Below are 13,532 nucleotides of genomic sequence, written 5' to 3' on the forward strand. Positions count from 1 at the left end.
CGCGGGGGGGAGTGGCAGTGCGCATGCGCAAGGCTCCGGCGGAGAGGTGGACTGGAAGCCTTTGCGCATGCGCGGAGCGGAGCCGTGGCGGAAGGCGGGAAGAGCGCCCTGCCGGCGGCGCCATCTTGGTTCTTCTCTGGCAGGATGGGGCGGGCCCGGCTCCGTTCTCGCCTTTTCCTCCCCCTCCTGTTTTTCGTCCTGCCCGGCCTCGCGTTTAAATTGAACGTGCCCAAAGTGTTGCTGCCCTTCAGTCGGGAGCTGCGGGTCCCTTTTGTGCTGGAGGCTGAGGGGGGCTGTTACTCCTGGTGAGGGAGGGGGCGGTGCTGAAGGGAAGATGGGGGCGGGTGACGGGGGGGCGCTGACGGGACAAAAAGGGACTGGGGGAGCCGAGAGGAGACGGGAACCCGCTAGGGCTCAGGGCAAGAAGAGAGGGAGAATGTCTGAAGGAAGGAATAGAGGTGGCCCTAGCTGTGCTGTGTGCCTGTGAGGCAGGCTCTCGGCTTGCTTAACAGCTCAGGGAGAGGCCTCAGCGTTCTGCCAGGGAGCAGGGTAGCAGGGGGATATTGACCCGTGTGTTGTGCTGAGCTGTAAGGGATGGGTTTACATGGTCAGAGCAGGGGTTGTTTGTTTTCTGGGCTCTGTGTCAACATTAGGACTTGGAGAAGGGGGACCATAAACTATTGGCCTTTGGAACTTGAAACTTGAGCTGTTGTTACCCGGCGGCACCCAGCACTAAGACTAATGGATTTAAGCAGGGTGTTACAGGAATAAATATTAAAAACTACAGTGTTTTAAAGGCAATATAAGCCTGTGTTTATTTGAGCAATCTGCCCTCCTCTTTTTTTTGGAACCCATTTAAAGATACACTTTTAAGTAGAGTGAGGAAAAATGTCTTCCTGTCTTTCTTTCAGGTATTCCACACATAATGATATAGTCACTGTTGAGTCCATTTATGAGAATGGAAGCATTTGTTCCCAAAAAGCATTGCTCTCTGCTCGGTCTTCACAAGCCACAAAGCTAAGCGGTGTAGTGATAGCTGAGGAAAGTGGTAGGTAGACAAGCAAAAATCCATAAAGCAGAAGGTAATTTGTGAGTTGAGGCTTTTTATGGAAGCCTAGGATTGTACTCATACATTTTTAGAAATATGAACACTTTATTGTTGGAAAACTGTGGTCTGTAAAAAAAAAAATCTTAGGTTCTGTAGAATAAGAAGCCATGTATTTATTAGTTTCACTAGTACTAACTTCTCACGATTCTTAAGCCATTATGAACTAGTAGATGCTGAATTAAGGTTTATTTGTTCTACTGCTTCAGTGACAGGCCATTTACTCCGTTGCGATGTCATTGTTGATCTGATAAACAGTATTGAAATTATCTCCCGAACTCGGGAAATCTATGTGGAAGATTCTCCTCTGGAGTTGGCTGTGAGAGCTCTGGATGTTGAAGGTATTGCTTGTGAGACAAGCTTTCCTGATAAAATTCCAAAGTTTTACTCTGAGGAATAAATGCTGCTTTTTGTCTTTATATTTAGAAAGAAAGGAGGTTTGATTTCACTGGATCAGTTGGCTAGAATACAGGAGTTTATCTCTCGATACAAATTTTCCTTTTTGTTTTCAGGAAACACGTTCAGTAGCTTGTCAGGAATGACTTTTGAATGGAGCATTGCAAAGGATGATGACATCGAAAGTTTAGAACCGTCAAGCAAAGTAAGGTACCTATGCTAGAAATTATAAATGAACATTTTGCAGTCGCTTTCATCCTGGGATACTCCTGGAATGGGTAAGAAATAGGATGGGTAAATTGGGACAGAGATAAGTGATTTATCACTGCACCGCCAGTAGGTGTAAGAGTGCTGTTAATTTGGCTTTTAGATAAATCACGTGAGTAAAATTGGCAGCAGGGGCAGTCTGCTGAGAGAATGCATTTGGTTTCATTGCAAGGATAGTAAGTATTGTACAGTTTAAAATGGTTTGTGATAGCCTAGCCCATGTTGGCATCACAGGGCCCAATAGTTACGAGACAATGATCAGCAAATCTTGTCAGAGCAATTCAGAAGCTCCATTTTTGGGGCCCTCAAGCGCAAAAAAAGAGACTGAGAGACAGGAATCCAGCAGACACTTGTGAAAAAGTGTCTGGAGCAGGAGCCGTGATAGGAGAGGTTCAGGGAATTGGGTTCATTTAGCTGAGGAGAGAGGTAATTCATCTACATTGTACTAGTGAATCTGAAATGATCATGGAGATCATACCAAAAGTTACTTTTTTTTTTTTTGGTCAGGATTTTAAAATACTCAGAAGCTGACTACTCTCCACCAGACTACATAACTGAGATGGAAAGAGCAGAAAAACAAGGAGACAGGATTCTGGTGTCAGGAATCAAAACTGGTGCAGCAGTCATAAAAGTCCGAATGCAAGAATCAACCTACAAGGTGAATAATGACTGTAAAAATCCTTCTTTTCAGTTCAAAAGAATACAAATTCTTAAAGTTTGGGAATCCATTTTTTAGAAAGTGAAATTTAAGAGTGTGCATAACTACATGTGAAGTTATCTATCTTGCTGCGTTACAGAGACAGCTAAGACTACCACAAGTAACAGATAAGAGAAAAAAATCTCTTTATTACCACATCTAGCAGTACTGTTAGGATTACCAATTTTGCTGGTTTTCCCCCACTAAATATTGAAGATACTGTGAGAGTTATTTTTTTTCTTGTCATTAGTTGTCCTTCACATAACAATAGAAAAATAAAAGCATGTAACTGAAATACCAGATTGGCAAGGGAATGTAGGGCAACCAGAATGTTGAGCAGGTAAGGATATGGAGAAAGTGTTACTAGATTTTAATTTGTGCTATTAAAGTACATTTACTCATTTTCCATCAGAAAGTTGCTGCTGCCTCGATCCGTTTGCTGGTTCTAGAGAATATCCTCCTGATACCGTCTCACGATGTTTACCTCCTGGTTGGAGCATACATAAAATACCAAGTAGCAAAAATGGTCCGGGGGAAGATGACAGGTAAATTATTCTCCTAGCACCACCATATTTTACCCAATCTGCCGCTGGCCTTCCTAGCTAAATGCACTGTCCTAACAGTTTGGTTTTGTAGAACTGCTCTCTAATGTGAAGAACGAGGCTCCAAGGAGGGCTCCAAAACCACCCTGGGATTGGTTCAGCAGTGGGCAGAGCGGGCTCCAGAAACACCCCGGGGCTGGTCCAGGGGAGGCTCCGAAGAGCCCGTGGCCTGTTCATGGTGCAGGGAGGGCTCCAGGGAAGGTGCAGGGAGTGGGCCAGCAATGGTGCGGAGAGGAATCCAGAGAGACCCTGGGGACTGGACCACAAATGGACCAGAAATGGGTCAATGAGCTGCACTGAAGGCTCAGAACTGGTCTGATGGGGGCTCTGACAGAAGCCCAGCAATTGCTCCAGTAATGGGCCAGTGGGGGCTGCGTTAACACCCAGTGATGGGCCTGGTGGTAGCCTGGTGGAGGCTCCAAGAAGCGCCTGGGGGCTGGCTGTGAGTTGGTTGGAGTTGCCCCTGATTTTTCAAACCTTGTGTGTCCACGCCTGAGAGTCGAACTAACACAAGTGTGCCAGTGGGGAGAAAATGTCAGCTAATTACATATTTATGTTGGTTGTTTGCTGTCATTATTGTCTGATCCTTGCATTGGTACCCGTGTCAAGGTAAGGTTTCATAGGGGAGTGTAGATGGTTATCAAATTAATGTAACTTTTGAAGTAACCTCTTTGCAGAATTAGAATTTCCTCTTGAACACTATGACCTTGAACTTCGCGATCAAGTTATTGGGCCCGGTGGCTCTGACATTCTGCCGGTGGCCAGCCTGGAGGTGAAGACAGCCATTGTGAGAGCAGTGCAGTTAGGACAGAGCACTCTTGCCTTTGTTCATAAAAGTATCCTTCTAAAGAGACTTCCTGCCATATATTATGTGCTAATCCATAGCTATCCTCTTTTCCAAGCATGGGCAACTCTATCTATAGTAACAGAGGCTGTGAGTAAAAGAGATTGTAAAGGCAAACAGGATTTTTTGAGATTTGATTCTGAGTTTCTCTGAATGCTTTAACTTTTCAGAGTAGTTACTTTGTTAGACAGGGATTCCTTTTTGAGTCTCCACCTTTCTTCTGGGTCAGCGTGTCAGCACAGTCAGTGGTCAGCCTCAAGAGCCTCCTTGCTGCCTGCTGGCTGTTTAGCAAGAGATCACTTTGTAGCCTGTACACTTCCTTTCTCTCCTACACTGACAATGACTCCTCCTCCAGCCAATTGCACAATGTAGTTTTTATTGACGGGAACAGAAAGACACTCTGATGTCGATGAAAATTGGATCAAGCCCCAGATTCCCTCACTTATTCTGTGTTTAAACCACTTGGAGTTTTATAGATCACTGAGGATGGATGTGTGCTTTTTTCATAAAATGAAAATCCCTAAAGAATTCCTATGCGAGAATAAAGATGTTCACATGCGAGCTGCTTCTGGCCTTCCGAATTGCACTATCTATGTTGTAGAAGCTGGATTTTTAGGTAATAAGGAAGTGGAAGTTTGATTGTAAAAGTAACTTTTTTTTTTTTTAATCAGGAAAATACTGCTTTAAAATACCATTGTATTCTTTATGCTGCCAGTAAGCACCTAAAACTTAAGGCAAAAACAGACTGCATCTTTTCAAGTGCACTGATTTGAAAATTGAAGTTGGCTTTGCTCTGTTTGATGGGCTGCTTTCTAAATCAGAGTAATTAAGCCAAAGATTAGCAACAGAGAATGTGCTTCAGAGCTCGGAAAGAATGTGTCATAATTGCCTTACATGCCATTTTTGTACTTCTTGCTGAACTATATATTTTTGTTAGAGGGTGCTTGGATTCAAGAATTTGTTTTTACATGATACTGGATACTTTAGAGGATGAATAATGAGAGCCTTTCTGCTTCAGTCACTATTTCTTATCCAGGAAGGTTTCATAGTGACTGTAAGCCCTTACTGCCTCATGGCTGGCATTCTGCATTCTACACTAAACTCTGTTTATTGGCAGCAGAAAGATGTCTCTGTTACAAAACGTAGCATCACTGGCACTCTCACTGATTGAGGACAAAGCGGAGTACAACGTTAAGGTTTCTAAACCAATTTAGGAATTCTTCAGTTATCCTTCGGACTAAAAAAAGCACCTCTAGTACTGACCGTTAGCAATGAAGGATGTTTTACCACCGCTGGTTGCTGCTGATAGTGTTCTCAAGAGCGAACCACATTTTTTATTTCAGGTTTCACTGTCTATCCAGGAGACAGATGGATCCTGGAAGTGCAGCGAGAGTATGTGATCACTGTAGAAGTTTATGATAGAGACAGCACTAAAGTTTATTTATCCGATGTGAGTACGTGTTTAGTTAGCAAGGAGCAGCCGCCAGAGGAGTGCCCTGATGAATTATGTTACTGTCATGGAGAGTGTGGGATGAATACAACATTCCTGCCCTTTCCAAGTTTATTGAAAGTACTTCCTAAGAGAGATACAGAGGTAGATGATCTTTAAGGTCCCTTCCTACCCAGGCCATTCTGTGATTCATTTCATGTGTAGGACCGGTAAGGAAATTAGAGAGAAGGAAGTTAACGCTTGCTCTGTTATCATCTCAATCTTTCCTGCAGTCTCTCAAAAAAATTTCCATTCAGTTTCATCTGTACCAATCTTCCCTGTGTTACAAACCTGTACAGAAATGCACAATGCTGTGGGTGTTCATGGAAAATGAATCAGGTTTTCCTTGGAAGGGGGACACAATGTTCACTGATTTTTGTCACTTTGCAGAATCTCCGAATAATTCACCGCTTTTCTAAGGAGTATTTTGAAGAGCTAATATCTTCTCATAATGGGTCTTACCATATAGTTCAAGTCCTAAAAGACGGCATCACAGGGATAAAAGCTGAACTGGTTTCTGTTCTTCAACAGGTAAGAAACAAGGATGGTAGTAATTTTCTTCAGGATATGTTTTTTTCCTAGTCCCTCAGGTTGTCCCATAATACTGCGCGCATCTATGTGAAACGAGCTGCTCTGTGATTCAAGTTATGCTATATTTATCCTGCTAGAACAAGTTATTCTCCACAAGGTCTTTGCAGACGATGCCTTCTGCTGTTTCTGAATTGTGAGCAGTCCAAGAGGCAAATACGATTCTCTTGAATATGTGAGAAATTGGGCAGATGCAAAGAAAGGCTGGGAAGAAATGAATTACACCGGGGATTGCTGAACTTCCTGCTCTGGTGTTGGAGTAGCAACAGCTCTTACCAGAGCTGCATGCAGCATGTCTTCTTATACAGGCCATGTGCGGGTCAATGGCACTCTTGTTCTTTGCCAAGTAGCGTTCTTGTAAACGACCTCCAAAGTTTTGGAATGAGGGTGTTCCAGGGACTGTTCTCCATGAGGGAATTAGGTGTAGTTGTTGAAGCTGATGAGTTTGAAAGCAGAAGCATGTTAGTCCGTGCCAGCTGGCCTCAGCAGCTGGGAATATAAATTAAATGTGTTAAGGAGATAGTGTAAATGTAGCCATAGACTCCTGCCTCTATTTGTACACAAAATAAAATATGTTGGAAACAATTGGACTTGTTACAGCTGCATTTGGATCACTCCCCCAAAAGCAGCAATTGATTTCAGATACTTTTTTTTTTTTAAGCTTACATTCTAAGCAATTGGTACAATCTTCTTCATGGGGTTTCAGGCCTTTTCAGACCTATATCAAGTGTGTAAAAGCCTTAACTTTCTCCTGTCAGTTGTAAGCTACTTTGGTTGAAAGACGGTGTCCTTTTTCCCCCTTGTTTTTAGGATGGCTCTCAGGCTTACTTACCCGTACCAGTCAGGCACGAACAGGAGGTGAAGATTTACCTTCCCATCAAACTGTCACCTTCTGTCCTTGCGTTTCCACACCATCCCACGGAAGTCCTGTATCGATACAACCTTCAGGTGAAGCTGACTATGTCCTGGGAAATCATGAAAGCCTCCTTGGCTTGAGATCCTCTTCCAGAAGAAAAGTTAATTAAAAACTTGCAGCAAATTGAGGCTCAGTGAGAATCCTGAGCACTAAACAGGCAAAACTACTCCTGTTTTCCTACTTTAATCTTGTAACTGTTCTGCTTCCTCCAGCAAAATCAGTTTTTCATCGATAAAGCAACATAATCTTTTCCTTTCTCCAGAAATGCCATGGTCTAATCCTCCAGTGCTTTTTTCACCCTTTTGCTTTCCCATTTTCTTTTTGTCATGTCTTTGTTATTTTGTTCTTTGATCCAATGCCTGTGGTCCCAGTTCATTTGTTGTTCACTTGGCTATACATCATTAAAGTTCACTGCAGTTTTGAACTGCTGAAAGTGTTGTGTAAGTATAAGAAAAGGCAGTAGAGATGTACTTTTATTCTATTATTTCACTTTTCTGTTCTTTCTTTTTACTCACCTGGGGAAAAGGTCCTCCCTTTGACTTGGCTGGGAATATTTGATTCTACTTGAGTTGTAGAATAAGCCTACTTGTTTTTCCTTTATACTTCTAACAGTCCATCATTATATGTACAAGAAGTTTGAAAAGTACTTTGAGATCTTCAGCTGAAAAAAAATACAGGAATGCTGCTGTTTTATTTATTTTTACTGCTGTTCCATAGCTGAAGAGCCCAAACTTAGATATATTTGTCAGATCAATAATGCTCATATGATACCAGCATGTCATCCTACTACTGTTTCCAGGACGCTGTTTATCTTCACTTTACATTGCTTGCCTTTTCTTCTATTTTGATAGGTAGAAGGAGGCAGTGGCAATTTCTCATGGATTTCCTCCAACCAGACTGTGGTCACGGTCACCATAAAAGGCGTCGTGACCGGAGGCTTGGCCCAGGGGCACTGCATTGTTCAGGCCAGAGATGTACAGAACCCCTTACATTACGGAGAAATACAGGGAAGTCTCTTTTCTGGGCAGATTATTGTTCTGAAATGATGGCTTGTCCAGGCTTAGAAACCGAAAGTTTCTGCCTGAAGGTCAAAGTTTGTTGGGCACCTGTTCAGTAGCAATGGGCTTGGTTCTCCTGTGGCTTTTATTGCAGTTTTGTCAGTGGAACTCGTTCCAGTTTACATTCCTGTTAATGAGTAGACCTGAATCTTAGTTTTTCATATTTCTTGTGTATCAGGTGCTTCCTAATGCAGTACTATTTAGCTATCGAATACAGCATTGTTTTATTTTAGATTGCGTTTAATTTCATGTACGAACTATTGAAGCATTTGTAAACAGACGTGCTGTCAAAACATTTTCATGTACTTTAATTCGGGGTGTTTCCTGCTCCAGCCTGGGCTGTTAGGCCATGCTGTAGTTCTGACTTCGTTGTGCTAGTTCCTTCTGCTCTCACAGGGTGCTGCCCTGGACTTTGCTCCTGCAGGTGTATGTGGAACAGCTGGCAAAGGTGGAACTTTTGCCATTTCGTGCAGACGTTGAGATTGGCCAAATTTTGGAAGCTCCTCTCAAGATGTATTTCACGGAGAGGGAAACAAGGGAGAACATTGCTTTCACTGATTGTTCCCTCTTACCTTTGAATATAAGCATGGAAAAGCAAGGAGTATTTGTCCTTGCTGAAGAAGGTATGATCACTTAGCTCCAAAATACTTGTTTCCCTAAGTGTGTTTTAAATAATTTCCCTGAAGTCACCCCCATGTACGGTATGTGGGGATTTCATTAGCCACTAACGAAGTCTGAGGCGGTCACTGGGTTTGAAGAGTCTCTTGTGGCACTTTGTAACCGACTCTCCCTACAACTAGATGGAAGCATTGGAGAGATGTGACATTTGGGGAAACCTTTTGGGAAAAATGGTTAAAGATTCTGCTGCATTTCATCTCTCCTAAGAGACCTGCTGCAAAGATGTTCTTAATTTTTAGGTAATCAGAAGCCTGGACAGACATTCTGCTCCAGCTTCCAGTTAGAAGCAAAGTCTGTGGGACATACGCTACTGACAGCAAGCATTACTGTGCACCAACAGCATTTTGAAACAAGTGCAGTGTTTGCTGCTTATGAACCTCTCAAGGTGAGGAAGTGTGCATGTTCACCCCGTTCTGTTTGAATTACTAAATTGGTGAGGAGTTAATGCATTTGTTACACAGTGCCAAGTCCTGAATCATTTTCTCTAGAAACAAATTTGCAGCTGGGAATTGACTGACACCTACAAAAACACGAACTTCTTATTCTATCAGATAGAAGTAAATCAGTTTGACAGTCAACTTGACCATTGTTTTAATTGTGAAAAATCAGCAGGGCATTTGAGGTAGTCTTCATTTTTCTGAGCTGTGTGCTGTTTTGTCAGCATTTTAGTAGGTGCGCACCAAGCAAGATTTCTCAGTTAGATTGGAATAAATGAATAGAAGAACAAATTATGTTACTTGTAAGGATGTGTAGTTCCTTGTCTGCTTCTCATATGTGTGAATGGCCCCATGTACAGCACTGAAAAAGTCCTCTGGCTTGGTCTTAAACATCATTTATATTGCCAGAGTAGTTAAGAGGCCTTATGCTAAATGGTAGTATCAGTGGTTCTTATTTTTGTCCCTTTTTGACCAGTGTCTCACTGTCAAATTGCATTAAAAGTGTGAATTTCTGCTTTTTTGTCTTCACAGGCTGTCAACCCAGTAGAGATGGCTTTAGTGACCTGGCAGGCAGCAAAGGAGATGGTATTTGAAGGTGGGCCAGGACCGTGGGTTTTGGAACCATCTCGTTTCTTTTCGGAACTAACTGTGGAGCATGAAGAGAAAATTGAGGCTGTACAAGTCCGATTTCCAACAAAAAGGAAACTGAACCAGTACGTTTATCAGGTTGTATGCCTGCAGCTGGGGGAGCAGGTAAGGAAACCTCTAATCTTTCTGGCAACTTAATACGGAAATGCAAACAGTGTGGATAAAATTGCATGTAGAGTCTCATAAATACCATTTTCCTTGACTAAAAGGCACAATGCCTGTGGTAGTATTAGATAAGTGAGTTTCATTCTCATTACACCTGTTGGTGTAACAGTCCCCCCTCTACTCAGAACTGTGTTTAGGAAAAAAAATAAAAGTTCACATCCTATTCAGGCCAGTGGTTGTGTCATACATATGTAGACAGTTGTAATGAAAATTTCCTATAAACTGTGCCTACAGAAAGTTTCTCAGGTCACCTTTGAAAGAAAAAAAAATAGCCATCTTTCCCTCACAATGATACTGGCATGCACTTACTTCAGTAGTGTAGATTCAACCCCATGCATGCAATCCTTTGCATTTTAAGACACTGCTGAACGTGCCAATTTTATGCACGGATAGAATGGATGAAGCTGGCTGTGTAACCGTCTTGTTGCCTGTCCTTGAAGGTGCTCACGTTCCGAGTAGGTAACCAGCCAGGGCTCCTGAACCCTGCTCCTGCCGTGGAGGCGATCCAGGTGACGTTCATCTGTGCTCATCCCGCCAGTATGTCTGTGACCCCCGTGTATGAAGCAGCTACTGGTGTTCAGCCTTGTCCATTGCCGCAGCAGAGCAAACAGCTGGTAAGACTTGAAACAGAGCTAATAATGCTGTGTTAGGATCCTGCACTCGTTTGGGGGATGGTTGGGAATGTGGGACGTGTAAGGTACTGTCTGTCCTTAGGTAAAGGTTGTGCATTGTTAACTGTTACTGCAGAGCTCTGTACTGGCAAAGTTATTTATCTAGCAGTGAAATAACTTCCTTCACAATAACTGACATCCCGGTCCCCTTGCTGACAGGGTGTTCTCTGGCTGCTGTGTTCAATTTGGCAGTAATTGACTTTCCAAACAGGAAAGCTCAAAAAGAGGAGTTTGAAGAACCTGAGCCCTGTAATGTGTTGGGGTGATGAAGCTGTAGCTGAGATGAAAGGAGCAGTCACTGCTGAATAGAAACCTGTCCATCACGGTTTGACTGATCCTTGTTTAGGAGGAGGAAATGTTTCTTCTAAGGCCAGGCACAAGGTTACCAATAGAAACTGTGTTTCTTTGGTTGTAGATCCCCATATCCAGTGTGAGGAGTACGGTTCTGGAGTTAGCTGTGTTTGATCATCAGCAGCGGAAGTTTGACAACTTCAGTTCTCTGGTGCTCGAGTGGAAATCATCCAATGAAACCCTTGCACACTTCTCTGAGGCTAGAAGCATGAAGATGGTAGCAAAGGATGACGGGACTGGGCAGACCCAGCTGCACGGTACTGCTCAGAATTTATTGGAATTGTGACTGTTTGCATCATTTTCTGTCTTTCTTCCTCCTTCCATCTAACAGAAACATGACTAGAGTGCTTACTTCTGTTTCCTCTAATAATTCAAAGTTCACAGTGCAGTTGTGAAATACTCTCTCAGAGTTGTGACCCATCTGTGGTGTGGACAGTGTAGCATCAATACTTAGGAACTGCATGGTTATTTTTTGTTATCTCCTTAACACTGTGATTACAAACAGGTATCTTTCAGAGGCACCAAAACAGGTATTCTCTGTAAAGCCCAAAACTGAAGTATTTCTTGGGATTAGCTTTTAGTGAACACGTTGTCATCGTAAGTCTTCCGTTTCTGGGAGTTCAGTCTGTTTCCCTTGACAACAAATATTCTGTCTCAGCAAATCAGTAACACCTACTTGCAGAGCTTTTCTAGTATATTCATGTCCTAATAGCAGGGTGATTGATACGTTTCAGACTGATATTGTGGTAGGTTATATTGTGTGTTTGTAAATATGAAGAGAAGGACTGGTGAAAGAATAATTCAAGTAAATACCACAGAATGAAATTACTTTATCCTGATGTTTAAAATTGTTTCTCAGGAACTCGTTGAAATTTTAAAAATCTTCAAAATTCTGATTATTTCTTACGTCCTGGTGTGTGTGTTTTGCATCTGTTGCTTGCAGGACATCAGCTTCTAGAAGTGCACCAAATTAAAGGTACTGTTTATGTTGGAGTCAGCTTTGTGAACTACGCATTACGAGGTGGCCCAAAAGTGAGTAATGAGGAGCTTTTCTAGTGGGCAGAAGAGGGGTTGCTTGCGTTTCCCCCGATCTTTCTTTCATTTGATGGCAAAATATCCTTGACAGTCAAGGGTAATGGAGTAACAATTCATTTTTAGTTCTGAATACCGACCTTTGTGCTTTCACAGGGAGGGTTTATTTCAGTGTGTAGTTATGTGGGGGAAATGCTCATTTGCTATCTGCAATCATCATTTCCTTTCTGTACAAGAGAAGGAAGAAAGTGGTGCTTTTGTAACCTGAGCAGTACTGATGTAATAGCTTTCTGATCATGTTTGCATTCCTAGGAAGTGTCTAACCTGCTTACCTCTGCTTCTGTGGAGCTTTTATTGGTAGAGGATGTGACTGTTGTGCCTGATAATGCCACTATATATAATCATCCTGCTGTAAAGGTAAGAACCTTGCTCACAGCTTATTTTGTGCCTTCTCATTCCTTGATGATTTGGGTAGCCTTTTACTGAAGCATTAAGAGATGCTTCCCACTGGTTTTGAAAGGCAGAAAGGACCAATCTGCATAAACTCATGAACCCATTTCACTTTGGTGAAGCAATTTTCCCTTTATTATTCCAAGTGGTGTTTGATGCTAAGTGTAATTTATGTGCTGTGGTGGAATCACACCACTGCTAACTCAGTGATGTGTTATTTATTGTTTGAGAGGAAAAACTTATTGTCATCGGGTTTCAGATATCTGCCTTTCTACGTTGGTATTTTAATCTGCGAAGGAATGGTGACCCTGTGTGATTGGCTAGATTGTTCTGGTGATGTCCTCATTCAGGGGCTGATTGCTCAGGGTTTCATTCTGCTCTTCATTCAATTCTTTCTTGAGCGGAATCTCTGCTGGTAGCTTAAAAATAAATAAAAATAAAAATAAATAAAAAAGACCTCAGATTTTATAGCTCAAAGTCTGTAGTGATCTCCCTTTTCCTTAGTAAAACTTAAAACAGTTGAGGACTAAGGGCTTAGATCTTTCATGTAATTTTGTTTTAATTGACAGGAGCTATTTGACCTAGTGGAAGGATCTGGATACTTTCTGGTCAACAGCAGTGAGGGTGGAATAGTAAACATGAAGTATCGGGAGGCGGAAAGTGCCATCGAGGTGATTATAGTCGAGATGTTATGCGCTAGAGAAGCCTGGGTTGAGAATTTTAAAGGGAGGTTCATCCTCTGGAAAAAGGAAGAAATAACCTTTTTTTTTTTTTTTTTCTCTTTTCCTTTCCTCTGTCTCAGTCATTGTTGTTCTTGGAGCTGGTTACATATATTCCGTTTTTGTGTCCCAGGCCACTTCATCTTAAGCAACTATGTAATTCAGGCCAAATATTTGCTTCAAAGAGCATTAACTTAAGGGGAATCCTGTTATTTATTAAATAGGCCGTGTTAGTTGTGCATAGATAATCGCTATTTATATTCTTTACTCATGGCTTACATCCTGGTTAGACTGAGATTTTCATTTTATCTAGTTCCTTATCAAAATTCCTTCCTACAGATTCCTTCCTACACTGCTATATCCTCCAGCAATATCTGCAGTACAGCTTGGCATTCATGACCCAAAGGGCATGAGTTAGT

At 42.2% G+C, this 13,532-nt stretch overlaps 1 protein-coding gene across 1 annotated transcript in view; it reads left to right on the forward strand.

The window, feature by feature from the left end:
* The first annotated feature begins 144 nt into the window (after window positions 1–144).
* The window catches only part of NUP210L (nucleoporin 210 like), a 30,303-nt gene continuing 16,915 nt past the window's right edge, over window positions 145–13,532 (forward strand). The window contains exons 1-20 of the mRNA XM_032204270.1: window positions 145–305; window positions 912–1,048; window positions 1,315–1,446; window positions 1,618–1,711; window positions 2,276–2,426; window positions 2,878–3,010; window positions 3,745–3,903; window positions 4,459–4,527; window positions 5,255–5,361; window positions 5,791–5,931; window positions 6,799–6,936; window positions 7,756–7,938; window positions 8,387–8,585; window positions 8,880–9,025; window positions 9,609–9,830; window positions 10,331–10,504; window positions 10,977–11,169; window positions 11,856–11,944; window positions 12,257–12,361; window positions 12,964–13,065. Coding sequence (XP_032060161.1) covers window positions 145–305; window positions 912–1,048; window positions 1,315–1,446; window positions 1,618–1,711; window positions 2,276–2,426; window positions 2,878–3,010; window positions 3,745–3,903; window positions 4,459–4,527; window positions 5,255–5,361; window positions 5,791–5,931; window positions 6,799–6,936; window positions 7,756–7,938; window positions 8,387–8,585; window positions 8,880–9,025; window positions 9,609–9,830; window positions 10,331–10,504; window positions 10,977–11,169; window positions 11,856–11,944; window positions 12,257–12,361; window positions 12,964–13,065 — 2,835 coding nt within the window. The remainder of the gene's footprint in view (window positions 306–911; window positions 1,049–1,314; window positions 1,447–1,617; window positions 1,712–2,275; window positions 2,427–2,877; window positions 3,011–3,744; window positions 3,904–4,458; window positions 4,528–5,254; window positions 5,362–5,790; window positions 5,932–6,798; window positions 6,937–7,755; window positions 7,939–8,386; window positions 8,586–8,879; window positions 9,026–9,608; window positions 9,831–10,330; window positions 10,505–10,976; window positions 11,170–11,855; window positions 11,945–12,256; window positions 12,362–12,963; window positions 13,066–13,532) is intronic.

Source organism: Aythya fuligula, chromosome 28, assembly GCF_009819795.1.
Source record: "Aythya fuligula isolate bAytFul2 chromosome 28, bAytFul2.pri, whole genome shotgun sequence".
Classification (NCBI taxonomy): Eukaryota; Metazoa; Chordata; class Aves; order Anseriformes; family Anatidae; genus Aythya; species Aythya fuligula.